General features: G+C 35.4%; 1 protein-coding gene across 2 annotated transcripts in view; it reads left to right on the top strand.

The window, feature by feature from the left end:
• NBEA (neurobeachin) overlaps positions 1–23,192 on the top strand; it is a 463,000-nt gene that overhangs the window by 343,809 nt on the left and 95,999 nt on the right. For both annotated transcript variants that reach the window (XM_042839098.1, XM_042839097.1), the window contains exons 42-44: positions 15,615–15,732; positions 16,454–16,556; positions 22,634–22,749. In XM_042839098.1, the coding sequence (XP_042695032.1) occupies positions 15,615–15,732; positions 16,454–16,556; positions 22,634–22,749 (337 nt within the window). The remainder of the gene's footprint in view (positions 1–15,614; positions 15,733–16,453; positions 16,557–22,633; positions 22,750–23,192) is intronic.

Raw genomic sequence — 23,192 nt, 5'->3', positions numbered from 1 at the left:
AGTTTGGTTAGCTTATGTATCAAAATTCTGAAAGGCTATGTGATAACACTTGCTTCTATCATCCCATCCTTCAGAGTCAAAAGTTGGTCTGAGGATTTAGGTTGAATTATACATTACCTGCATCTGCATTCTTCTCAAAAGTCCAGTTGTATCTAGAGCACTCACGAAAGATGTTTCCAATTGAATGTATGTGCAGTAACTCACTTCCATTAACATTTTCCCTCTCAGGTCTGCAGACAGTTTTTGAGCAATACTATGCTCCACTGTGTATCCTCCTGCACGAACTTTACATGTCGGGAGCCTTGGTATGTGTTAAAGGCTTGGCTGGAAGATTGAGTTCAATGGATCTTACTGGCATTGGCTGTGGGTTTTACCTCCAGTCTCCATTTCTTTCTTTCTTCTTCAAAGTTCTAGTAGTAGTACTTAAATTGTGAAAGAAAAAAAAGTATTTCTCTTTCCAGGAAAGTAAGGGAATACTGTATTGAATACTCAGTAACTCAAAATGAAAAAAAAAAAAAAAAAAAAAATAGTATTTGAATTTTAAAAGTTATTTGATTTTACTTGTTTGGACCATCTCATCATACAGAAACATCAGAGTGGCTGTGGCTTTAGTCAGCTTATATTTGGCAGTTGAATCTAGATATTACCCTTCTGTCTGGGGTCATAGTTTTGTTTTAAAAGAGTTATGTATGAATTTTCTCTAAATTGCAGCAGAGGGTCATGAATTAGTGTCTAAATGTAGGCTTGACAAGATTATTATAGTCACTATTTCATGCCAGAAACAAAGATGAATAGAGATAGCAAGCTTTTAAACAGACTTCCTGACATCTATAATGTCAGTAGAGAGGGGATGAATGGCAGGATGCAATAACAAATCCTCATTTTTATTATTTTATAGAGATAAGATGGACCTACACTCATTCATAATTTTTCCTTAGAATAATAGTCTGAATTCTGCGTGAACCAGTCATTTTCCATCGCAGTTACCTTTCAAATAATGTAAATTGTTTACTAAGATGTACATATTAGGGTATACACACTGGTTGCTAAATATACTTTGATTTGCTTTTAGCAGTAGATGGGTTATAGTTCGTTAGCACAACATTTTTCTTTTAGCTGAACATGTATTTTTAATAATTTTGTTTGTTTCTAGACATAACAAATTCTTCTAATGGTTTTTGTGGAAACTACTTTTAGTTTTTTAAATGGTAATTTTCAGCTTCTGTTCCAGTGTGTTCTCTGGAGCAGAGATCTACATTGGCAATTTTTGATTATTAAATTTTTGAATTGGGCATCTGTATTGGCAATTTTTGTATGAGGAAGGCAGGATGTCTACTGGTAACAGTCATTCAGCATGACACCTGGGAAGGTATATGCTCAAAACTTTCATTGTTGTTTATTTATTGGCCATGTTAAAAGGAAAGAACAACCTGTGTTGAGGATATAAGCTCTAATACTTAAAAAACAAGCAAATAGTAACAAATAGTAACAAAAAAAACCCTGCAATTCTTAGATGTGAGTATTTGTTTCCATTTAAGCAGCATGAAAAACCGTTCCAGTGTGCCTTTGGCCAAATGATAATATAAGCCCAAGAGTGATGGGTATGAGGGGACTTAATACAATACCCAGTGAATCCATCTTCTTTGAAATGATGAAAAACAGATAGCATGAGTCATACATTTCTGTAAGTTTAGCTCTGCTAATAGGTGCAAATATTTTTATACCTACGTGTATATAGGAAAAGAGTATGTATACTCTTGTATAAAAGAAAACTCAGCAAGAATGTATCAATTACTGCAAGTAATGGCTTTTTTTGGTGAAATTGCTGGCATTAATGGTTTTATTGGTGCTCCTTTTTGTGAAAGGGAAGACTGGACATTAATGGAAACCAGAATGAAGTAGTATTTGCTTTTAAAAATTATTTCCCTTTTTCTTTTTTTTGCTCTTTTTTTTTTTTTTTTCCCAAAAAAGCATGTAGTTGAAACAAAAGGCACTGTTACATGTATGCGTGTGTACACACACATATATATATATATTTATTTTATTTTATTTATTTATTTTTTCCTTGAGCCCATCCTGTCAGGCTGAAAGCGTGCAAGTTATTTTCTGGTGGTGTGATTAGATTGGGGCTGAACTCTCCAGCTGGCAGGCCTGTCTGCGGCTGGCGGCGGCCTGTCCCCAGTGCTTGTCATTTCCTGACGTGCCTGACAGGATGGGGACAGCAGCCCCAGACAGGTTCATTAGATGGTGTTTTCTACAGCTGGGCTAAAAATAATAATAAAAAAAAAAATAATAAAGTAAGGGAGGCCACGCTTTGCCAAGGCCCAAGCTGTGGGGGCCCTGCTTGTTGGTTTAAAGCAAAGCCTTGTTTTGACAAATTCTGATCTGTGCGGATTTTTGATTTTCTGACACGTTTTTGTTTCCCTCCCCTTTGGCCCGCGCTCCTTGCACTCTGCCTTGTTGCTGCTTCAAAATCCTCACGCTGGCTTCCCCTGAGGGCCAGCAGCGTGCTTGCTGAGGGCCTGCTGGAGAAGGAGAGCCGCCACGGCGAAGCAGCAATGAGTGTTCATTTCCATGGTGATCAGCCCAATGGCAAAAAAATAACCTTGGGACTCTCCGTAAGCCAATTACAAGAAAGGTTAAGAGTTTTATGGTGCCAGAAACATGCCATCTACATGAGAAAATAGTATCGTTACCGGCAATCTACGTTGTTAAATACATTGCTGCCTGGTGGTGCCAGAATTATAAGCTGTTTGTATCAGTTGGGATTTTTGGAAGCTGCCAGTGGTGGTGTTGTAAGGCTTTAATTGCAGCGTATCAAAAATATATTTGATTATAGATTGTAAAACACTTAAAACTAGAAATAAAATGATTGGAAAGCATTAGGCATATTGAGTGGTATGATATGTACTAAATGGACTGAAACTGGATTTCTTACAATACTTACGCATTAGATTTTAAACATAAAGACAAAAGCTTTTCACATCATCTGTGGTTAATGAACCTCTTATAAAACACTTTGAAAGGAAAAATAATGCTTAGTACATTATTTTTTCTTTTCCAATTAGTTTTCAGGCTGGTGACTGCCTTGTGACTCCATGGGTATGCCTGCTGTTTTCCATAGGGCTGTCACTTGACTCCACATATTTTAGGTGGCCAAAACACATCGGTGTGTCAAGCATCTCTTCAGTTATTGGGAAAAAAAAAAAAAAAGAAAATATGAATATACTTTCAAAAATACTATTTTGTTTACTTTGCCCCTCTGCTTAGAACTGCAGAGAGCACTGGCCTTTTATGTTGTCTTCATTTAGCTGCTTGCAGGGTGAGCACTGCAGCTGAAAACCAAACCCTTCATTCACGGAAATCCTACCACTTACCTTTCCTTTGTATTGTTAGTTACTGCTGCTTTAGTTCATGGTCTCTATGACAACTGTTTAAATTGGGATGGGCAACTGTCATCTGGAGTATTACTGAGAGAAAAGTGTTAGTGAGCACACAGTTTCATAGATAGAGCATTTCAATATAATCCAATTTTAATTGAGCTCCAGAGACTTTGATGTGCTGCCGAAGGTTGGGAGAGAGCTATTCCAGGGAGAAATTAAAGCAGCCCAGCAAGGCTTCACTACTCCAGACTGTCACCATTTTAAATAAGCATTAGCATCAGACTTAACCTTCCCCTATGAAACATCTCACTTTTTTTTTTTTTTCAGCTTTTTGCTTTTTTTTTTTTCCTTTTGCAATACGTATAAAGCAAAGTCACTTTCATCTTTTTATATACATCTCTATATTCCCTTGATTAAGTTTGAAAAGCATGTACTGGACCTGAGATGCATCTGCGGCTGCCTATTGGACCTTGCATTGCAGTTCATGGAAAGAAATAGAAGCAGAGTGAGGATTAGTTTGAAACAGTCACATAGTATACGCTGGATTTTCTCTCAAAAACTTCTCCAAGAGTAACCCATCCTTCCGCTAAAATTTGGGTGGGGACTCATCTTTCTTTCATCACAAATTTCTTTTAATTAAATAAAGAAAAGCATATATTTCACGTTAAACTCTTTCACTAACAAAATGATAATATAGTTTGTGCCCAGTGGCATTTTCAGTTGTTGCTTTTGAGCAACAGAACCAAAAACAGTCATATTACAATTACAGTAATAATTATCAGTCTCATTTCTTTTGCACTATGGTGAGATTAGAAGGTCACTGTAAACTTTTGAACTCTAAAGTTCAGATCTCTAATGATTGCTTCAGTTAATTAAACTATATTATTATTCTTTTGTAACATTTTCTTTTGTTCTCACAAATATGTGTTTATACACGCATATATATTATAGAATAAACTTCTAAAATGAAAGAACAATAATAATAATGCAAAACTGAGGATCATTGTATATTTGTGAGTACTTTAACATACATAGGACAACATTATATGTTAGAAAGCTAGGACACATTTTAACATGATTAATTTTTCTTGTTTTAATTTACTCTTTTTTTTTTTCCCTTTTGGTCTGACTTTCATGGTTTTCAGTGAAAAGCTTGCAAATCTGCAAGCTGCTGAATTCTTTTTCTGGATGCTCACCTTCTACTGGAAACGAGATGAATTGGGATTCTCAGCTGCAAAGAAAAGATGCATCTTGTAAAACTGAGTCTATCAGGCTATTACACAGGATGCTTGTATTCTTTAGAACAAATGTGATATGCATCAAATCTGGACTTAAGGGTAGTAGAAATAGAACCAATCACAGTACAGGAAGTAATCTGTCTATACAAGTTAATAGGGTTTATTGTCTACTAAAGCAATTAGCCTCTTACCCACACTGAAAAAAAAAAAAAAAAAAAAAAAAGAATTTAGATTAGTAGAAAAATTTGAATAGTGAGCTCTTGTAATCTGTTGAAAAATGTAGAAATATAAAATCTCTTCATAAAGCTTGAGGTAAAATCCCTGTTATTAATAACTTTCTTAACTAAGCAATTGAGAAGAATAAATTTACTGAGGCTACATGAGGGAAGTCGCCTACACTGAGATTGGCACACTTTTTCTTATTAACACACTAGGTCCATAAAAACCAAATGTCTGCTGTGGAGCAGCTTATAGTGGATAAAACCATAGGAGCATTCACACAAAGTATCTGTACAAGCTGACTAGTGTTTCAGTAATTTCATGCTGGGAACCTGGAGTTCACCACAGGAAAGCCTCTGAATATGCCCAAATTTATGACATGCAGGTTTGCATTCCAGTTGTCTAGAAATCCAAAGAGGAGAGAACTATATATTAAATCTGCGTAGAACTTCTTCCCCTTGCAATTAGAAACATCAAATGACTATGCATGTGCCCAAAATCTTTCTTCTGTAGATAGCAAAATAGACTCTTAATATTCCTCCTGGTTTTCATGAGAATTTTTTCTTTTTTTGTTGTACAGGATTAGATACCTTCAAAGAGATGTAGTTATCTACCAATTTAACTTCTACATTGCTCAAAGTATACAAGCTGATTGCTAGGTATATGAAAGTACAACAGACTATACGCAATGTACATATAGAAAACACTGTATACATTGCTGTCTACTGAAAAATATCATTTACAAAGTTTCTGTATGATACATGTTACATATGATACATGTTAGTTGCTGAAGTTCGTATTCTTTGTGCTAGTTTATTTTTCAGTGTTTAATTACTGTATTTGGTAGAGTGATTACTCTATTAAGCAAGTATAGACTGCCTCTGTACTTTTTCTTTAATATTAAAGCAAAATATGTGTAATGGAATGCAAGCTAATTAAACAGTATTTTAGATATAGCAAGCAGTTTACAAGCACTTCAATTCAAAATACTTGGAAGAATCATTTCTATGCTGTCTTTGCACAGATTTAGTACATGTCTGAGATAACATTCCATATATAATAAGAAAAGATACATTAGAATTTTGGTTGCTATAGGATCTGTGGGTCAGGTTTCTTTCCAGAGCCTTCTCCCTACTTTTTCCAGCAGTGCAAAAGAAACTCATCTCAAGTCCATCTTGAATGTTTAAATAAAGAATCAGTTGGAATGGCAATATATTAGTAAGATGAAGATTCTTTGGTATATATTCAATGTAATTCATAGACAGCATATTGTTCTTAGGGCTATTAGAAATTGGCACAATGTAGAGCAGCCCTGTAGACACGCAGCAAACTGACTTCCAGTAATCTGGTAGCTGACAGGAAGAGGCCATGTTGGATTTGGAGTCCAGGTCTCAGTTGAGCATGTGGCTGCTGTTGAATTTTTATTTCTTGAGGGTTATGCTACAAAATGTAATTGCAAACATTGGGGAACAGTGAGGCTGTTACAGATGTTTATTTATAATTTTATGAATCCATATACTTCTTTTTGCTTATAAAAATAAATTTTAAAGATAGCTAACATTTTAGAAGTAGAAATTAATCCAGTTATATTCCCAAATTTTGGGATTAATGAAACAAATTTTATATGAAGTTAACAAAAGCGCATTATTGGATTTTGATCAATCATATATGGAGATACATTAGGAAAGAAAACTTTAAAAAGCTCCATAGTAGAAAAAAATTTGGCCTACTAATTATCAATGAATCAAGCAAAGCTAAAATTGTTACAGTCCAAGATGCTTGTATCTTCTGCATGACGTACAGATCGTATCTATAGAAAGGACGTAAAATTACTTTCTGTCATTTGGTAATAAATGGGTAATGTTTTACAAAACTCATTTTTTACACTTTTCCTTATGCCAATTATAGTGCCTTCAGGTAAGGATTTACGTCACGAAACACTGTAGTCTTTAGACCTTTGCGCCTGGACTTTGGAATAAATACATCAGTGTGCTAGTTCTGCAAAAAGGACCTGTGAAGATTTTATGATGTCTTTATTCTAGAGAAAGAACAAAATAAAAAATACATATTTTTTGATACCTCATCATTTTTATTCCTCAAACTGTTCTTGTGTTTTGTTTTGTTTTGTTTTGTTTTTCCTTTTGATGAGTCCTACAACAGTAGGACTTGGATAATGCATAGTAAATTAGCATCTGCTAGTTGATTTTTGGTGTGAGACATACTGTGCTAACGGGACAATCCCTGCAGGAATGTTGCAGGAATCAGGGAGCTTCTTTCTCTATTGCTTGATGCATATGTGTGCAGGATCATGGTGGGAGCCATTGCTTTTCTTTGGAGCAGAAGCAACTTGGGTAGCTTATGCCCTCCCCTCCCACCTGTACGAAGCTTGGCCTGGACCAACTGTGAGGTGCTCATTTCCAGCCCAGCAGTGAGCAGGCAACACATTGGGAAGGATGAGATTTGGATTCAGATACCTTTAAAGTGGAAAGGAACTGTATCTGAGTACCCATCTCACTTTAAGCAACATAGAGATTGTTTTCACACTGGTGTTTGAATGTAGTTGTTCAGCTTCTGCTGAAACTGACAAATTCTGTCAAATCTACTGATATTTCATTTATCTGTCAAGTGAGTATTCAGTGGATACGTGTCCAACTCCAATTACAAGTTACAAATGTTTTATTAACACAGCCTTCTCCCTGGATCCATAAACAGCACAAGAGCTTTTTCTCTTCTTTTGCGTTTGCTAAGGAGGTCCAAAGTGGACCACTTGACAGAAAAACAAACTCCATTTATAATTTTGAGAAAAAAGTTCTGTGTTTTGTTCAGATAATATCAACTTTATATCTTAATTTTTTGGCTTGTCCACTCAACTTTTTTGCAGTCTTGAAAAAAAAAAAAACCAAAACATTGAAAAGACTGCCTTTCACTGTATATTATGCTGAAGCAGAGCTGCTCAGAGCAATTTGAGTGTACATACTGTGATCACCACCAGCCTGCTTGGATTAATCTGAAAATACTTTATATAGACTCAGAATGGAAGCAGCAGTTCTGTTAAGATTTCTCACTAGAGTTGTGTCTAATTTTCCTTTGTTGCCAAAGTCAGCACAGTGTCATCTTAAACCTTTTGAGGTGACAGGCGCAATCTGCTTCAATCCAACTACTAATGAGAACTAATTGTTCTTCTCTACTTTATATTTTCTTCCTATAGATTTTTTCAGCAAGCTTGGTCTTTCGACTTGGCCTGTACTTCAGTAGGTCTTTCTGTGCCATGAGAATACTTGTCTTCTGCTTCTCCACACACACTGTTGGCCCAGCCAGCACAATCAGCTTTATTTCTGCTTTAAGAATTCTCTGATCCACTGAAACTTCTACTTAAAACAGGAAAACAGTAATTGTTGGAATTTAGTTTGAAAATATAGCCTACAGGGGCTTTTTTTGAAGAAGGTGGTAATGTCTAAATCTGCTGTATCTTTCTAATGGTATTCTTCAAAAAAATTTCAGTCTTTAGCCAGCATTCCCGGATTTGCCTCCATTGATAGTCTGCATGTAATAAAGGAAGGAAAGCATGAAAAAGCACACAGACGTGTAATGTCTGTAGAGTGAACGACAAAAATTTTTATTTCAGAATGCTGTGTTCATAGAGATAACATCTTCTCGTGTTAGTAGCCATTATCCTTATATTTAGAACCATGCATTTGTTTTTCACAGAAGCAGAGCAGTTAGAAATAATGCATTTGGAATACTCAAGACATGTTCTTTGCATTATTTTGACCAGAATGTTAACATTTTAAAACAGCCTTTCCCTACCTAGGAGTAGGGTGGGTTTTTTTTTTAATGCCACTAACCTTTTCTGCCACTGGTTCTCAAGAAAACTTTTCCAATGCTTTCCTAGAAAACAAAATAATAACATGCAAAATAATCTTACCAGTGAAAAGAGAAAAATGGCCTGAAAATGGGCCAACTTGAAATAATTTTTCAGATGATTGAAAATGGATGTGGGAATAAGAACATCAGTTACTGTCAGCTGAGTTTTGATGGGTACTAAAGCAGTATGCTGACCATAGAAATTAAATTTATAAAAGGTTGGGGTGAGCAGAACCTCATGTTTCAAGAAAAGGGGCCTCTTGAATGCTTAAAAAAACATTGGAAGTAGAAGTATAATCTGAGAAAATTTGGCAAGGAAGTAAAGCCCAAAACCACAAAAATAATATCTACATTTTTTAGATCCCTGAAGAGGAGGAGAAAAATGAAGAAGCATTGCCAATATTTATTTAAAAAAAAAAAAGTCTGAAAAAGATTTTAAAACTGATGTGGACTGAGAAATTATAATGGCACACAGTACTCAGCTCATCCTGCAGAGCATAGTATCACAGGAACTATTTGGAGGAAAGCTCTTAAGGCTTCCAAGTAAAGATGCATTTTCCATAAAAATATACTGTAAGTAGTGAGTTGAGAGCTTGATATAAAGAGAAATGGAGAAAATATTACTAGAGTGAAGTATGCAAAGTAAAAATGAAAGTGCGGCACATTGCTGAGGTTTTAGAAGTGTGACTATGAAAATTGAAGTAGAGAAGATGATCTTACAATGACTAAAAAGTTTATTTCTCAAACATTTTGGAATTTTATAGTACTTACTCAATATGATATTTGGTAAGCTCTATTAACCTGATTCCATGCCATCAATGTCTCTCATTTCAATCTGTGTTTAGAATACAATAAGCAATCATGCAGTCTGCCATGAATTTGTAGCAAGCTCCATGTTCCATAGTTCAGGAAAAGATTTGCAATATGGGCACAAGAGCCATTGTTTTTTAAACCCATGAAGATCTAAATTCAGAATTTCATATTTTCCTTGAAGGAAATGATGATGTTAGCAAGCATTTCAAAGAGGGAAATCCAAATCTCTAACAGTAGAGAAGAGAATGATTTTAAGTAATTGTATTCTTTTGTTTGTAACTTCCAAAAGCATACATCGATGCCAAAATGATTTATAAATGCCTCACATGTAACCAAGTCATATGCATGAGCACTTTTTTGTAGGAGGCTTTAGATAGCTTTCTGATGAAATATCTATTCAGTGTGATTTGTGTTTGTGAACTTTTCCGTGTTTTATTGGCACATATTTGCTTATGTGAAACACAGATCTAAACAATGTGCCAGGTAAATTCCATTAAGTATGTGATTATCAAGCTATGAAATGGGTAATGCACAATTAACTACTGCTTTATGCCTGAAGAATTGGCATAAAGCGTATTTTTTCAACTCTTTGAAAGGGCAGATAACAGCAGGACAAGGGGAAATGGTTTTAAGTTGAGGGAGGGAAGATTTAGGTTGGATGTCATGGAGAAGTTCTTTACAGAGAGAGTGGTGAGGTGCTGGAACAGGCTGCCCAGAGAGGTTGTGGATGCCCCGTCCCTGGAGGTATTCAAGGCCAGGTTGGATGGGGCCCTGGGCAGCCTGGTCTGTATTAAATGTGGAGATTGATGGCTCTGCATGTGAGTGGACTCTGTACAACTTCCTGTTCAGTGTTGGTGGTATAAGAAACAAATTTTTATCTTTCCAGAAATCAAAAGAAAGTAAAAATGTGATTGCTCCTACACTTTTGTATGGAATTGCAAGGATAGGAAGGCTATGAAAGTTCATCACGTCCCCTTTTTTCATTTTTCTCTGAACTTTTTCCATTAATTTCCTTTCCTTTCATCCTGGAAAACCAATGCAGAGAAATTAGGCATATTCCTTTCTTCCTTCTTCAAAACAGTCTCACCAAATTGTCTCTCATTCTTCATCCCCATTTCCTTTCCCTCAGTCCGTTTTTCATGGGAAAAACAACATGCTTTGCTTTTGTTCTTTTTGATAACATAGGTGTGGATAATGCTGTGTAATTGAAATGAATGGAGATTTCTTCATCTTGTATTTTGTGAAAGATTGGGACACATAAAATAGAATCATAGTGGGCTTTTGCAGATAGTCTCTCTTCCAAAACTTGTAGAAGACGAATGAAGAATGAAATGCTATTCAAATTATAAATCCACTATATATGTCAAACGTATTTTATATTGAAGAAACTCAACCTTTCAAGCTTCACTGAGAAATAAACAAACAAGGTACAGCATGTAGTCAGTACATAAATGAATAAGTTGTAGTTGTAATTGCCAGTGTTGAGAAAGATATGCTGAGTTTGTTGAAAAATGCAGCCCTGGACACATAACTTAAAACATCTTAAATACTGGAAAATAGTACTGAATAAATTATATCATAAATTATGAAGAATGACTCTGAAGATCTTTCTCAGACCTTGAAGAAAATAATCCAGAAGAACTCCAGAATTTTTCTGTGGAAATGCTGCAAAAAAAATTAACCAGTCCTACTATACATAATTTCAAGACATTTCTGCTTTTGTTATATGATATTATTAGTACAGAATGTCAAGATAAAATAAAATAAAATAAAATTTAAAATAAATATATATGTTTTTGAGTATAGGCATTTTGCACTAAATGTAAACAAAGGTTGGCAAATATTAGAAGCATTAATTGCCACTTTCATTGAGGAATTGGATTATAATTAGAACATCCTGAACAAGAGATCTGCTTCCAAATGATAAATGATCAATTCCCACTGAATAGAGTAGACTAAATTCAAATACAGAAGCATGAATGAATCATCCAATAGGGTTATTTTTATAAAGGAAACACCGAGCAATAAACAGCAATTCTTTAAGAAAGAATTGGAAATCTTGGAAAGAGACCATTCTTGCTATAAAGATAGCAACTCGGAATACACGGAACTTGTACAAGTTGCTTTCCTTGATTTCTTAATAATGCTTGATTAGGTGATTATTTCAATTGCAAAGACAGTAATCAGAAGAAAGGGGTCAGAACTGTAGTGCTATGATTGGTGCAATGAGATGCCAAAAGTGGCATGAAGTTGTAAAAATAAGTCATAATATGAAAGTGTTTTCCTGTGGGATGCTAGCAGAATGGAAACTAGAATTTATCATGTTTTGGTTAATGTACTACTTCAAAATTCCAACTGTTAGTTAACAATTAATTTGTTATCAGAAATTGAACGATAGATGAAGTAGACTTTATGATCCAAAATGAACTGACTCATACTTGAAAAAAGAAAAGATCTTTATTACATCAGAAATAAAATTAAAATAATGGAGCCTTTATATTTGGGATAAGTAGGAAAACACTTCAGTAACAGAATCACAGAATCATAGAATGGCTTGGGTTGAAAGGAACCTCAAGGATCATCAAATTCCTAGTAGTTCTGTTTCTCTTCAATAGTTTTCCATCTGCACATCTCAAGCTTCTTTACTAATCTAAACTAATTAGGTGTCACTAGTAGATTTCTCATTATATAACCCTGAGATTTTTCATTCTATTATTAGGGTCACAGCTTCATCTTACTGCAATACTTTATAGCAAATGTTTATTCTCAGTCTGTTATCTAACTTATTGCTGTCTTTAAAATACACTCATATTTCTGTATAAATGCTTTTAATAGGGGAAAAAAGTTTTAAACTGAATAATTACTTCTTATATTAGAAATGAAAAGAGTACTTAATTCCAATGTAGATGTGACTGGTTATTTTTTAATTTTATTAAGAATTCTGTGCTTAATCACAGTGTTTCAGGCATTAATACATGCTAGGAGAAAGAAGTCTGTAGCTGTTTAGGAGACAAACTCATAAAACTATCAAAATAAAGAGCACTGACTTCAAATGTAAACATCAAAATACAGGATGGAGCACATGGTAATTTTGGCTTCAGAGCAATAGGTAACATAATGTCAGTACTTTTTGATGAACCAAGTGGATATTTCCATGTCTTTCTCAATAATGAAATATATAGCATATGCTGTTTGTAATAAATGTAAGCCAGATTCTTATTTGTATGATAAGGAAAAGCAAAATGATAAAAATATGTTCTAAATAATAATGAAAATAAAAAATACAATTCCATTTAAAAAATTTGAATTCAGAAGAGAGAAATCGTCTTTGTTCTTATAGTAAGAAGAAAGAATCTTGCAGACAGTGTCAATGGTTTTGACTGTCAGGTGTAGGTATCTAATAATGGAAGATTTAATGCATCTTGTGAATACAGCATCATATGAATGTTATGGGAGCTGACAAAATAGGTAGTATATGTTGGACAGGAAAACAATACACCAGAAATACTGAAATAATTGAGATGATTTGATATTAGCATGATAATCTGATATCTCTCGGACTAATAGACAGTTAAGAAGAGTGTAATTGAGAACAGTAACTGAATTATAGCCTCCTTCCCTTCCTCTGATTTCCTATGGTTTTTACTGCTTTAAGCTCATCTGGAGTGCTATCTTAAGCCATTCATTTCATGGCAGCTGGTGAATGTACGTCTGTGATTGCTTTACACATGAGTAGAAAAGGAGGAAGCAAAAGACACTGTGCGGTTGGCATATAATGTGCTGATAGTGTTGATTTGTAATAACTAAGCTCTGCTTCATATAGAGATTGTAAATGTATTCCTGTGAATGGTGTAAAATGTAAATATACAGCACACAGTCAGTATTAGATGTTTTTCCTTAGAAAAAAAGTATGACAACTAGAAACATTTTTGAAACAAGAAATGAATTCCTGAAGCATGATGACCTGTCAAGGAACTAATTCTCTGGCAAATCCTCTGGCTGCTGTAGGTCTGGTTACAGTTATGTACATTTCAAACTCCTCCCTAAGACTGTTCTCTTCTTTCAGTGTTTTTTAAACTTGTTTTCCTCTCAGTACCTTAAGAAAGTGTAATGACAAAAGATGTATATTAGAAGACATCTGAAGAAGGATTATTCTAGCAACTTTATACTCAATCGAATTTCATATAAATTATACCAACAGTGTTCTACATCTGATCTTAGCTAGAGACTGTTGGTTTATTTCCAAGAGAAAGCTAAGTAGTAACTGGATCACAGCACAAGGAAAAGATACCTGATATCAGAGGACACTTCAGTCTCATAGACAATGTATGGTAAGATCCAGTGGTAGAAGCTGAAGCCAACAGAGTTCAAAGTGAAAATGAAGTACCGGGTTTAAACATGAAGGTTAATTTAACACAATAAGAATTTAGTGTACAATGTCTCATAACTGCATAGAGGGAGCATGTAGCCTCTTGAGCATAGCTCAGGATCACCAAACAAATCACGCTCCTTCCCTTCAAGGCTGTGTCTGGAGAGCTGAGGTGAATGAAACCGTTGCTCCAAACTTTACCTGTGTCGTCTTTCTATATAGATGGTATGGATCTCTTCTCTCTAGTTTCCAACAAAGGCAGAACTAACATTTGAACCCATTTGTTTTGTTACCATTGTTAACATCGTCTCTGAAATGGTTTCATTGTGGTTATGAGAAAAAGATTAGAAGGACAAAGTTTGAACAGATATCCATGGAGATTTTTAACACGATGTGTATAAAACTAGCTTTTTTACTTATGGAAATGTTAATATCTTGTGTCTGCATCTGTGAAAAGCTGGAGAATCCAATTTCCAGTAATTTATTTCGTCAAGCAAGAAAGATCATTGACAGCAGCAAGACATGGGCTCCCTGGGATTTCCCTGTTCAGAAGGTGGGGGAGGTCATGGCTACCGAGAGCAAGGCTTCAGCTGGTGTAGAAGCACTGCAAGCTGGTGCAGCAACAGTGTCTATACACCTAATGGAGAGCAGGAATAAAATCCAGTTAAAAGTTTCTGTTGCCTTTCTGTTTAGTGAAGATGTTCACAGAATTTTACCATGAACTCTCTTACCTGTGATGCTCTTAGCTGCAGCTTAGAGGAAAGCACAATCTGCAGGACTCGGTAAATGCAACGGGATGCAGTGAGGGGATTGTCCTCCTCCCAAAGTGATAAAAGTGAAGGCTGTCAGAGGATCAGCTATGGGCAGAGCCCTCCTGAGCAGGAGTGAAGGGCCAAAGGGAGCTTTCCAGATGATGAGAAGGATTGGGAAAATGTTTGCACCAAGTGATACTGTTTGAAAGGTGATTCCCAGATGAGATTAGTTAATAAAGCTCATACCTAATTAAATTGTGTAATTTGTGTCTGTTTTCCAGAAGAGTGAAGGAGTGAAAGAGATTTCTTATGTGTTAATATCTAATTCTAGACCAGTACCTTCAGTTGAAAAACTGACAAACTGAAAAAGCAATGCTAACTTTTAGCTATTTTATTTTAAAATATTTTTGCACTTTGTTAAAAATGAAAAAAAAAAAAAATCACATCACAAAAAACAACACATTTTCTTCAGTTTCATATATTAAATACACCTAATTTAGAAAAGTTTCTGTGTCAAGGTATTGTTCTAGCTATTTTCTGCACTTATTAATGGAATTTAGAGAGCTCTAATTTATAAGTCTGAAATGGATGTCAGTAGCAGACTATTTTGGTTGTTCTTTGCACAGCCTCAGAAATAAGTCTGCTACTCAGCACATAAGAAAATAATGAGGCGTAATTGCAACTGTTTCCATTATTGCTGCTTGGTTGTAGAGTTTTGTGTTTTGAAGAAAATAAGTTGACGTGACTCATGAAGAATATACCTTAGGAGTACCAGGTTACTGTTCTTATCAATACTCTAACAGCTATACCTTATTGCATTTTAAGGCCTTTTAAGGTCCTATTTTAACTAATGGTTTTAAATATTAAAGAAGTACAGTTATCTGTACTACCCAGATGGTTAAAACGTAACTGTGTTTTTGTGAATGTTGTGATGACAGTATTCTACCAATAATGATCACTGTCTCTTACTTTAAAGGTCCTTGCCTATACAGAAGGTCTTCATGGAAAATGGATGTTCAGCGAGATTCGGGCTGTTTTTTCAAGGCGTTATCTTCTCCAGAACACAGCTTTGGAAGTGTTTATGGCAAACAGAAGTATGTCTTTGTTTATTGTGTTGCAAAAAAATGTTCCAGTAAATATTTTGTATGGTATTGATTAATCTTAGAATTTGTGCTTCCTTTGGTAAAGTGCTTATGTTTCTCTTTAATGATATATGGCATTTTGAAATCATAGAATCATTTGAGATAGAAGGAACTATTAAAGGTCATCTAGTCTAACTCTCCTGCAATGAGCAGGGATACCTACAGCTCCATTAGCTGCTCAGAGCCCTGTCCAGCCTGACCTTGAGTGTCTCCAGAGATGGGGCATCCACCACATCTCTCAACAACCTGTGCCAGTACTTCACTATCTTTATTGTAAAAAAAAAAAAAATTCTTACATCCAATCTAAATCTCCCCTAATTTAGTTCAGAACCATTTCTCCTTGTCCTGTCAAATCAAAATCAATCCTGTAAATCAATCTCACTGCTTCACAGAAAGGCAGATCATTAGAATTTGTAAATTCTACAAATGTTTGATAGGAGATTCTCTTTTCCTGTTTCACCTCTTTCCTCTTTCTTTTTTTTTTTTTTTTAAATTGGAAGTGTTGTAATGAAATGTCTATGAGAAAAAGAAAAAAAATCCCAAAAATAACTCTGGGAGTGAAAATGTTTAACTAATTTCTCTTTGCAAATAAAATCCAAAATTATTTTAATATATGCTGGTGGAGATAAAGATTTTGCTAAATGGTTTACTAGTCCTTATTTTCTCCTTTTAGCTTCTGTTATGTTTAATTTTCCTGACCAAGCAACGGTGAAAAAAGTTGTATACAGCTTACCACGTGTTGGAGTAGGAACCAGCTATGGATTGCCACAAGCCAGGTAATTTGATTAAAATAGTTGGAACGTTCTGTGTTCATTAAAAACACATGATATCTTTATACTTATGAATACTAAAACATTATTCCAGGGTAGTTTGAGAAACAGTACTCTTTACTTAGTATGTGTTCTGTTATTGCAGAATGGAAATGAAAGTATTCTAACTTGGATTTTGCATTCTTTAAAGGAAATACACACCTCCTAGTGAAGGATCAAAATAAAGCTTGTATCTTATCTCTTCAAAGTCTAGTTTTCAGTAAGATTTTATAAGTATATGCACAAATGATCATCCTTATTGTGTCTTTAATTAATAATATTGAAGTAAACTTGACTTGTTTACTGAATAAAAATTATTTTTTTTATACACCTTCTCACTGGCAGTTTATGTGAATGTATGTGCATTTTTCTTCTTTATTCAGTATAGTGCCTATTTTGAATTTTATAAATTCCTTCTATTCCTGAGTTTAATGACTAAATTTTTCCAAAATTTAAGATCTACACTTTGAAAAATATCAACTGAAGTTCAGTTTTACAGATTTTCACTTACTATGGACAGCTACAGTTTTCATTTCATTTTTCATCCACCTATTGTCGGAAATAAGAATCCTAATTGTCAGATCCTATTTGAGAAAAGCGTTCATATTTCAGTGTTGGGTGAGATGGTCTTTATGTGTACTTCACTGTTCTGGGGTTAGATATCTTGCTGCCATTTTTTAATTTGTTTCTAAGTGTTTGTTCATGCCTAAAATCATCTTTGAGAGTGCATAACCAGAAGTCTGTGAATGCTTTTTAGATTCAGAATGAATTTCTGTTCAAAATAAAATAAAAATAACAGAGAGAATAGACAGCAGGAAATTCAAAAAATATGGCGCCTTGGGTTCAGATCTCAGTTTGTCTTGGTTTGGCCAAAAGCCAATGGCTTAATCATCAGTGTGCAATCTGGGATGTGTCTTTCTCATTCTTTAAGTCACTTTTACGGATTAAAAATCCACATTTTCCTTGTTTTATCCCAGTGCAGAATGTGGAAATACTCTGTAATGTCAGAGCATTTATGAGATTGGATAACTATTTCTTTTCCAGCTGAACATCATTCCCCGTCATAAGCTGAAGAGTCTTATGGTGCCTATGTCTTGATCTCCTGAACGTGCTGAAATCCTTAGGCAAACTGCCAAGTTTCTCAAGTTTTCACTGAGATCAAGGGGAAATTGAGGCATCTCTTTGGAAGGTGCATCTTGTTAGCATTTACATTGCTCTTCCAAAAACTCAAAATAAAAGAATTGCAGTCTCTAAATGGAAAGTAATAGCATTCTTTTCTGAAAAAAAAACCAACAAAACAAGACCAACCACATGTTCTGGAACAAACAAAATGCAAATGAATCAATCAGAATTCCATATCTAATAGTGACTTATTTTTTACTTCTGAAATTCATACCCTTTGTGCATAATTCACTGAATAATTGTCTGGAAAAGTTTGTTGATATGTAATTATTGAGAAAAGTTTCTGCTTCAATATTATGTGCAGTAAAATTTCCATATTTTTTTATTACAGTTCAATTTGAATCAAAAACGGGCTTGTTACCCTTCAGAATAAATCTGGCATATGGTAGTTGTTTTTCCTTTTTCTTTTTGTGTAATCACTCTATGATTTATGCACCATAGAAGACCCTTTAATGGCTTTTCCTTTACTTCTGTCTACATACTCTTTGCGTCTATAGTAGGACTGCAGTGAAGTAACTCAGTGAAAATCTGGCTCAATAACAGTATTAACTACAGTTAATCACAGAATTGTAGGGGTTGGAAGGGATCTCCAGAGATCATTGAGTCCAACCCCCCTGCCAAAACAGGTTCCCTACACCAGGTTGCACAAGTAGGTCTTGAATATCTCCAGAGAAGGAGACTGCACAACCTCCCTGGGCAGCCTGTTCCAGTGCTCCGTCACCTCACCGTAAAGAAGTTCTTGTGCGCATTTATGCAGAACTTCCTATGCTGCAGTTTCTGGCCGTTTCCCCTTGTCCTGTCTCCACACACTGCTGAAAACAGTCTGGCCTCGCCATTCTGCCCCCCACACCTTAGATATTTGTAGATCTGGATCATGTCCCCTCTCAGTCTTCTTTTTCCAAGCCTGAATAGACCCAGTTCACTCAGCCTTTCTTCATAGAAGAGATCCTCGAGGCCCTTCACCATCTTCGTGGCCTTCTGTTGGACTCTTTCCAAGAGATCCCTGTCTTTTTTGTACTGGGGAGCCCAGAACTGGACATAGTACTCCAGATGAGTACTGTCCACTCGTCTATCCCACACTTCCTCAGCTTTGTTATAAGGATGCCGTGGGAGACAGTATCAAATGCCTTGCTGAAATCAAGGTGGACTACATCAACTGCTCTCTCCCCATCCACCCAGCCAGTATTAATATTTTGTTTATAGTACAGTATAGTTTCACTTCCCATTAATATGTTGGCTCCAGAATGCTAGTAGGAGTTTTAAAAAATATGTGCATTTGTATCACAAATATAAACACAAATGGTGAGTAGACAGCATCTACTCAGGGAACTGCTACACTGAGTAAAACATCAACATATGTTATGCCCAGTTTTCCAGATTAAACTGTACTTTAAAATATTTTAACAAAAGCAGAACTTTCTAGTGGTTTTGCTTAAATTCCTTCGTTTGATTTTTTCACTGGTAATAGTTTTTAGATTTAAAATTAATTACATAAAATAATTGCAATTCAAGATGGAAACAGTCTGAAGGAGTTAATGAGTGTTAATGAAGTAAATATGTGTATTTTAAGTGTGTTTCTATTTTCATGGAGAAATCCTGTGACTGATAAAGATGGAAGAAAAAATATATATGATCTAATAATACAGACTAATAGAAGCAGGCAAACTGGTATTGCTTCTCAAGACTGTTAGAGAACCACCATTCTGAGCAAATCTCCAGTTTGCCTCTGTTACCATTCCTTCCCTTTGCCTGTCTAATGCTTTTATTCAACAAAGCATTCAATCTATGCTCAAAGTTTCAGAGAAATAATGTCCTTAAAATTATGAATTATGTCAATTTCTACCACTATTTCCCCACTAAACCATTTCCCTTAGTACAACATCGACACATTTCTTGAACACCTCCAGGGATTGTTGACTCCACCACCAACCTGTGCAGCCTATTCCAGCACCCTCTCAGACGACACTCTCAGATAAGAAATTTTCCTAATATCCAACCTGAACAACCTGGTGCAACTTGAGGCCATTCCCTCTAGTCCAATTGCTATTTACATGGGAGAAGAGGCTGGCCCTGCACCTCACCACAACCTCCTTTCAAGCAACTGTAGAGAGTAATAAGGTCTCCCCTGAGCATCCTCTTCTCCAGACAGAACCATCCCAGTTTGCTCAGCCACTCTCCATAACATTTGTGCTCCAGACTGCTCACAGCTTCACTGCCCTTCTCTGGACATGTTCCAGGGCCTCAATATCTTTCTTGTAGTGAGGAGCACAAAATTAAGTACAGCACTTAAGATGTGGCCTCACCAGAGCTGAGCATAGAGGGACAATAATGTTTCTTGCTGAAGGAAAACATATAATTTAGCTGTTATGGTAACCATGCTTAACGTGAACTCAGCACTGGTACTTTTTCTGCATCAGTAGGTTGTTGATGAATTTCCAAGTCTGGTTGTATACACTGGGATTTTGGAAGGTACACAGTTGGGAAATTATGTGATCTCACTAAAGCATAAAAGCACTCTTAGAGTTTTGACTGAAAGCAAATGTTGATGAGTATCTTGCCAGAAGCGGGGTACTACACTTCTAATGAGATACATAAGGATCGATTGTATCAAGTTAGATTGTAGCTGTTAAAAAGTGATTGAGAAAGGGGAACTGATCATGCTCCATGTGTGAGATACATAACATTCCTTCCCTGAACAAAATATTTAGTAAACATAGCTAAAGCAAATAAAACTTGGAAAATTGGATACTCCCATCAGAGGGTCTTCTGCAGCTTCCATTTTGAGGAGGTATGTCATAGTTCTCCAGAAGCAAAGGAAGTACATTTGTTGTTGCATCTACTCATTTCTGATGGCATACAGAAACAGAGAAATTGTTTGATCAAAGGTGGAATAATTCAGCAAGACACAAAACAGTGGGTCTTTCTGTGTTAAATGAAACAAGCAGGTGTGGAACCAATTTATTGCACATATTTTTTTCCAGACTGCTGAAATGACTTCAAATCTTTCAAACAACTTAGAAAACAAATAAGGAGCTTTTTCTCTATAATTTGATTTTGTAGAGAGTTCACCTAAGTCGGTCTTTCAAATGTGAAGCAATAACAGTTCATAGATTTGTGAGACTGATAGATTGCTGGTGAAATCTAAAAGCATGTACTAAGTTATACTGATGCATATACTTTTGTTTCATTGTTAGAGAAACAGAAATTCTATGACAGAAATGTTTTGCAAATTTAATTATCTCTGTAGTACTTTTATTTCTGTATTTATTAATTTGTGTCCAGCATTAGTCATAATTTACTGGGAACAGTAAAACTTTGAGAGCTCCACTGTAAATCTGTTATTCTGTGAAATACATCATAAAGTGCGATTACATTCAGATAGTTCTTAAGATAGATTGTTCAGAAGCATAATAGAAACAAAACATTTGCAGTGCCTTCTGTGTACTAGTGGAGTGTATGCACAATTACCTGGCAAGGCCTTATGCAGTGCAGTTTTGAGATTAAAATAAAAACTGAAGAAGAAAAAGAAAAGCAAACATGCACTCACATGTCATTTTTGTACGCCTAATTTGTGAATTTAAGTGTAGCAGACACTCACAATCTAGGCACTGACCTTTTAGACATATAAAGACCTATAATTGTGATAACTGTTCTTTCCAATCACGTTTCAATAGTCATCCTTTTAACTGGGAGCAGAGTGTAGTGCATGTATATGTATATGTGCAAATATCTTTATAAGTAGGTGTTCGACATTTTTGTAATTGCTGCCTGATTTGACACCTTGAATATGACTTTGTTTTAAGAGAATACTCAGCATTCAGAGCCCTGAAATAGTGCAGTTAATATGTCTAGAGGGCATCTGAAAGCTGAAACATCAGGTGTTTCTAGTTGCTCTTGGCAAGCTATATATATAGTGTATTAAATTTATGAATAGGATAAACTTTGAGGATACTTTTAGGAAAAAAAAACACCAATGTACAAACATTTTCTCTATTTTGATCAATTTAAAAAATGTATGTTTCTGTAAAAAAAAGTATTTGAGGAGATGATTTTTTCCTCCATTCAAATATTTTCCTTGTTTCTTCTCAGCAAAGACTGTTTTCTTTGGAAATGAATTGTGATCAATGACACTATCCCTGCTTGTTAGAGATTTTTTTGGCACAGAACTTTGGTTCTTTCTCCTTTATGCACTCATCTAATTTATAGACAATGTGTGGAAATTAATTATCTTAGAAACTTCAATTTCTTTTCCCAATTTCAGTGCAATTCAGGAGTTATCATGGAGAGGTGGGCAGGTGGACACATGAGCAGATAACTGAATAAACCTGGATTTTTTCAGAAACCAGGCTAGAAGTAGAAATCTTAGAGGTTACTGGAATATAGGAGTAGATCGTGGGTAACTGACTACAGAGGAGGCACACAAATCGTGGAGTAAATATCTTTAACCCATGTGCTGGAAATATATGGTGCTTTAATATCTATCACTCACCTTAATGAACTTATCTCAACATGTCCTTTTGAAATAGGGAAATGGCATGCTTCTTTTATTCCTGCTGGACAACACAGGCACCGGGAGGTCTACAGTTCCTTTTGCTTCCAGTATTTTTAACCAGATTCAGAACAAAATAAACCACAAAATGCACTCTTCTGAATTATTATTGTGTTGTAGTTCTGGTAAAATAAAATAGAGATATTAATTTTAGTAATTTCTTAAATAAGGGATATAGTGTCTTCTTGACTTCATTAAATGGAGTCAAAAAACATCTGAGAGAATCTGAAATTAATCACACTAATAATGCTGTTCTATGTCTTAGCATTTAATGGGGCTCTTAAAATAATCATTCATTAAATGTATTTTGTAGGAGAATCTCTCTGGCCACTCCCCGACAGCTTTATAAATCCTCCAACATGACTCAGCGCTGGCAAAGACGAGAGATATCTAATTTTGAATACCTGATGTTCCTCAACACTATAGCAGGTAAAGTTTCTGACTCTTTAATCCTTCATAATATGTTTATGTTTGTCAAAGTCTTAAGCACTGTGACTTGATAGAATGCATTCATCCCTCTGGAATTCAGCTGCAGGTTTGATAGATCCTGAAATACACACATTGCATTTTCTCAGAAATTGCACAACCTATCACCAAGGCTTTAGATTCATGTATTGTTGTGGAGGCTGTTCCTTGCTCTCCTTGCCATTTCCTCTGCTGACAGCTTTGTCTGAAGCTTTATTAGAGTCAACAAACCATTGCCAGAGAATGTCTGGAAATAATAATGGGAAAATGTAATTTTGCTACTTCATCATTCTCAGCAACAGCAACAAGACAGCAGAATAACAACAGTATTCTGCCTAGTACAGATGTCACCTGGATTGTGGTATGATTAGATTACAGCATCTTTTCTCATTTAGTTCTTTGAACTG

Source organism: Centrocercus urophasianus, unplaced genomic scaffold, assembly GCF_019232065.1.
Source record: "Centrocercus urophasianus isolate 14NV4802_14NV808 unplaced genomic scaffold, USGS_Curo_1.0 seq_9, whole genome shotgun sequence".
NCBI lineage: Eukaryota > Metazoa > Chordata > Aves > Galliformes > Phasianidae > Centrocercus > Centrocercus urophasianus.
Note: the sequence above shows the minus strand (reverse complement) of the source record. Positions and strands in the feature narration are given on the sequence as shown.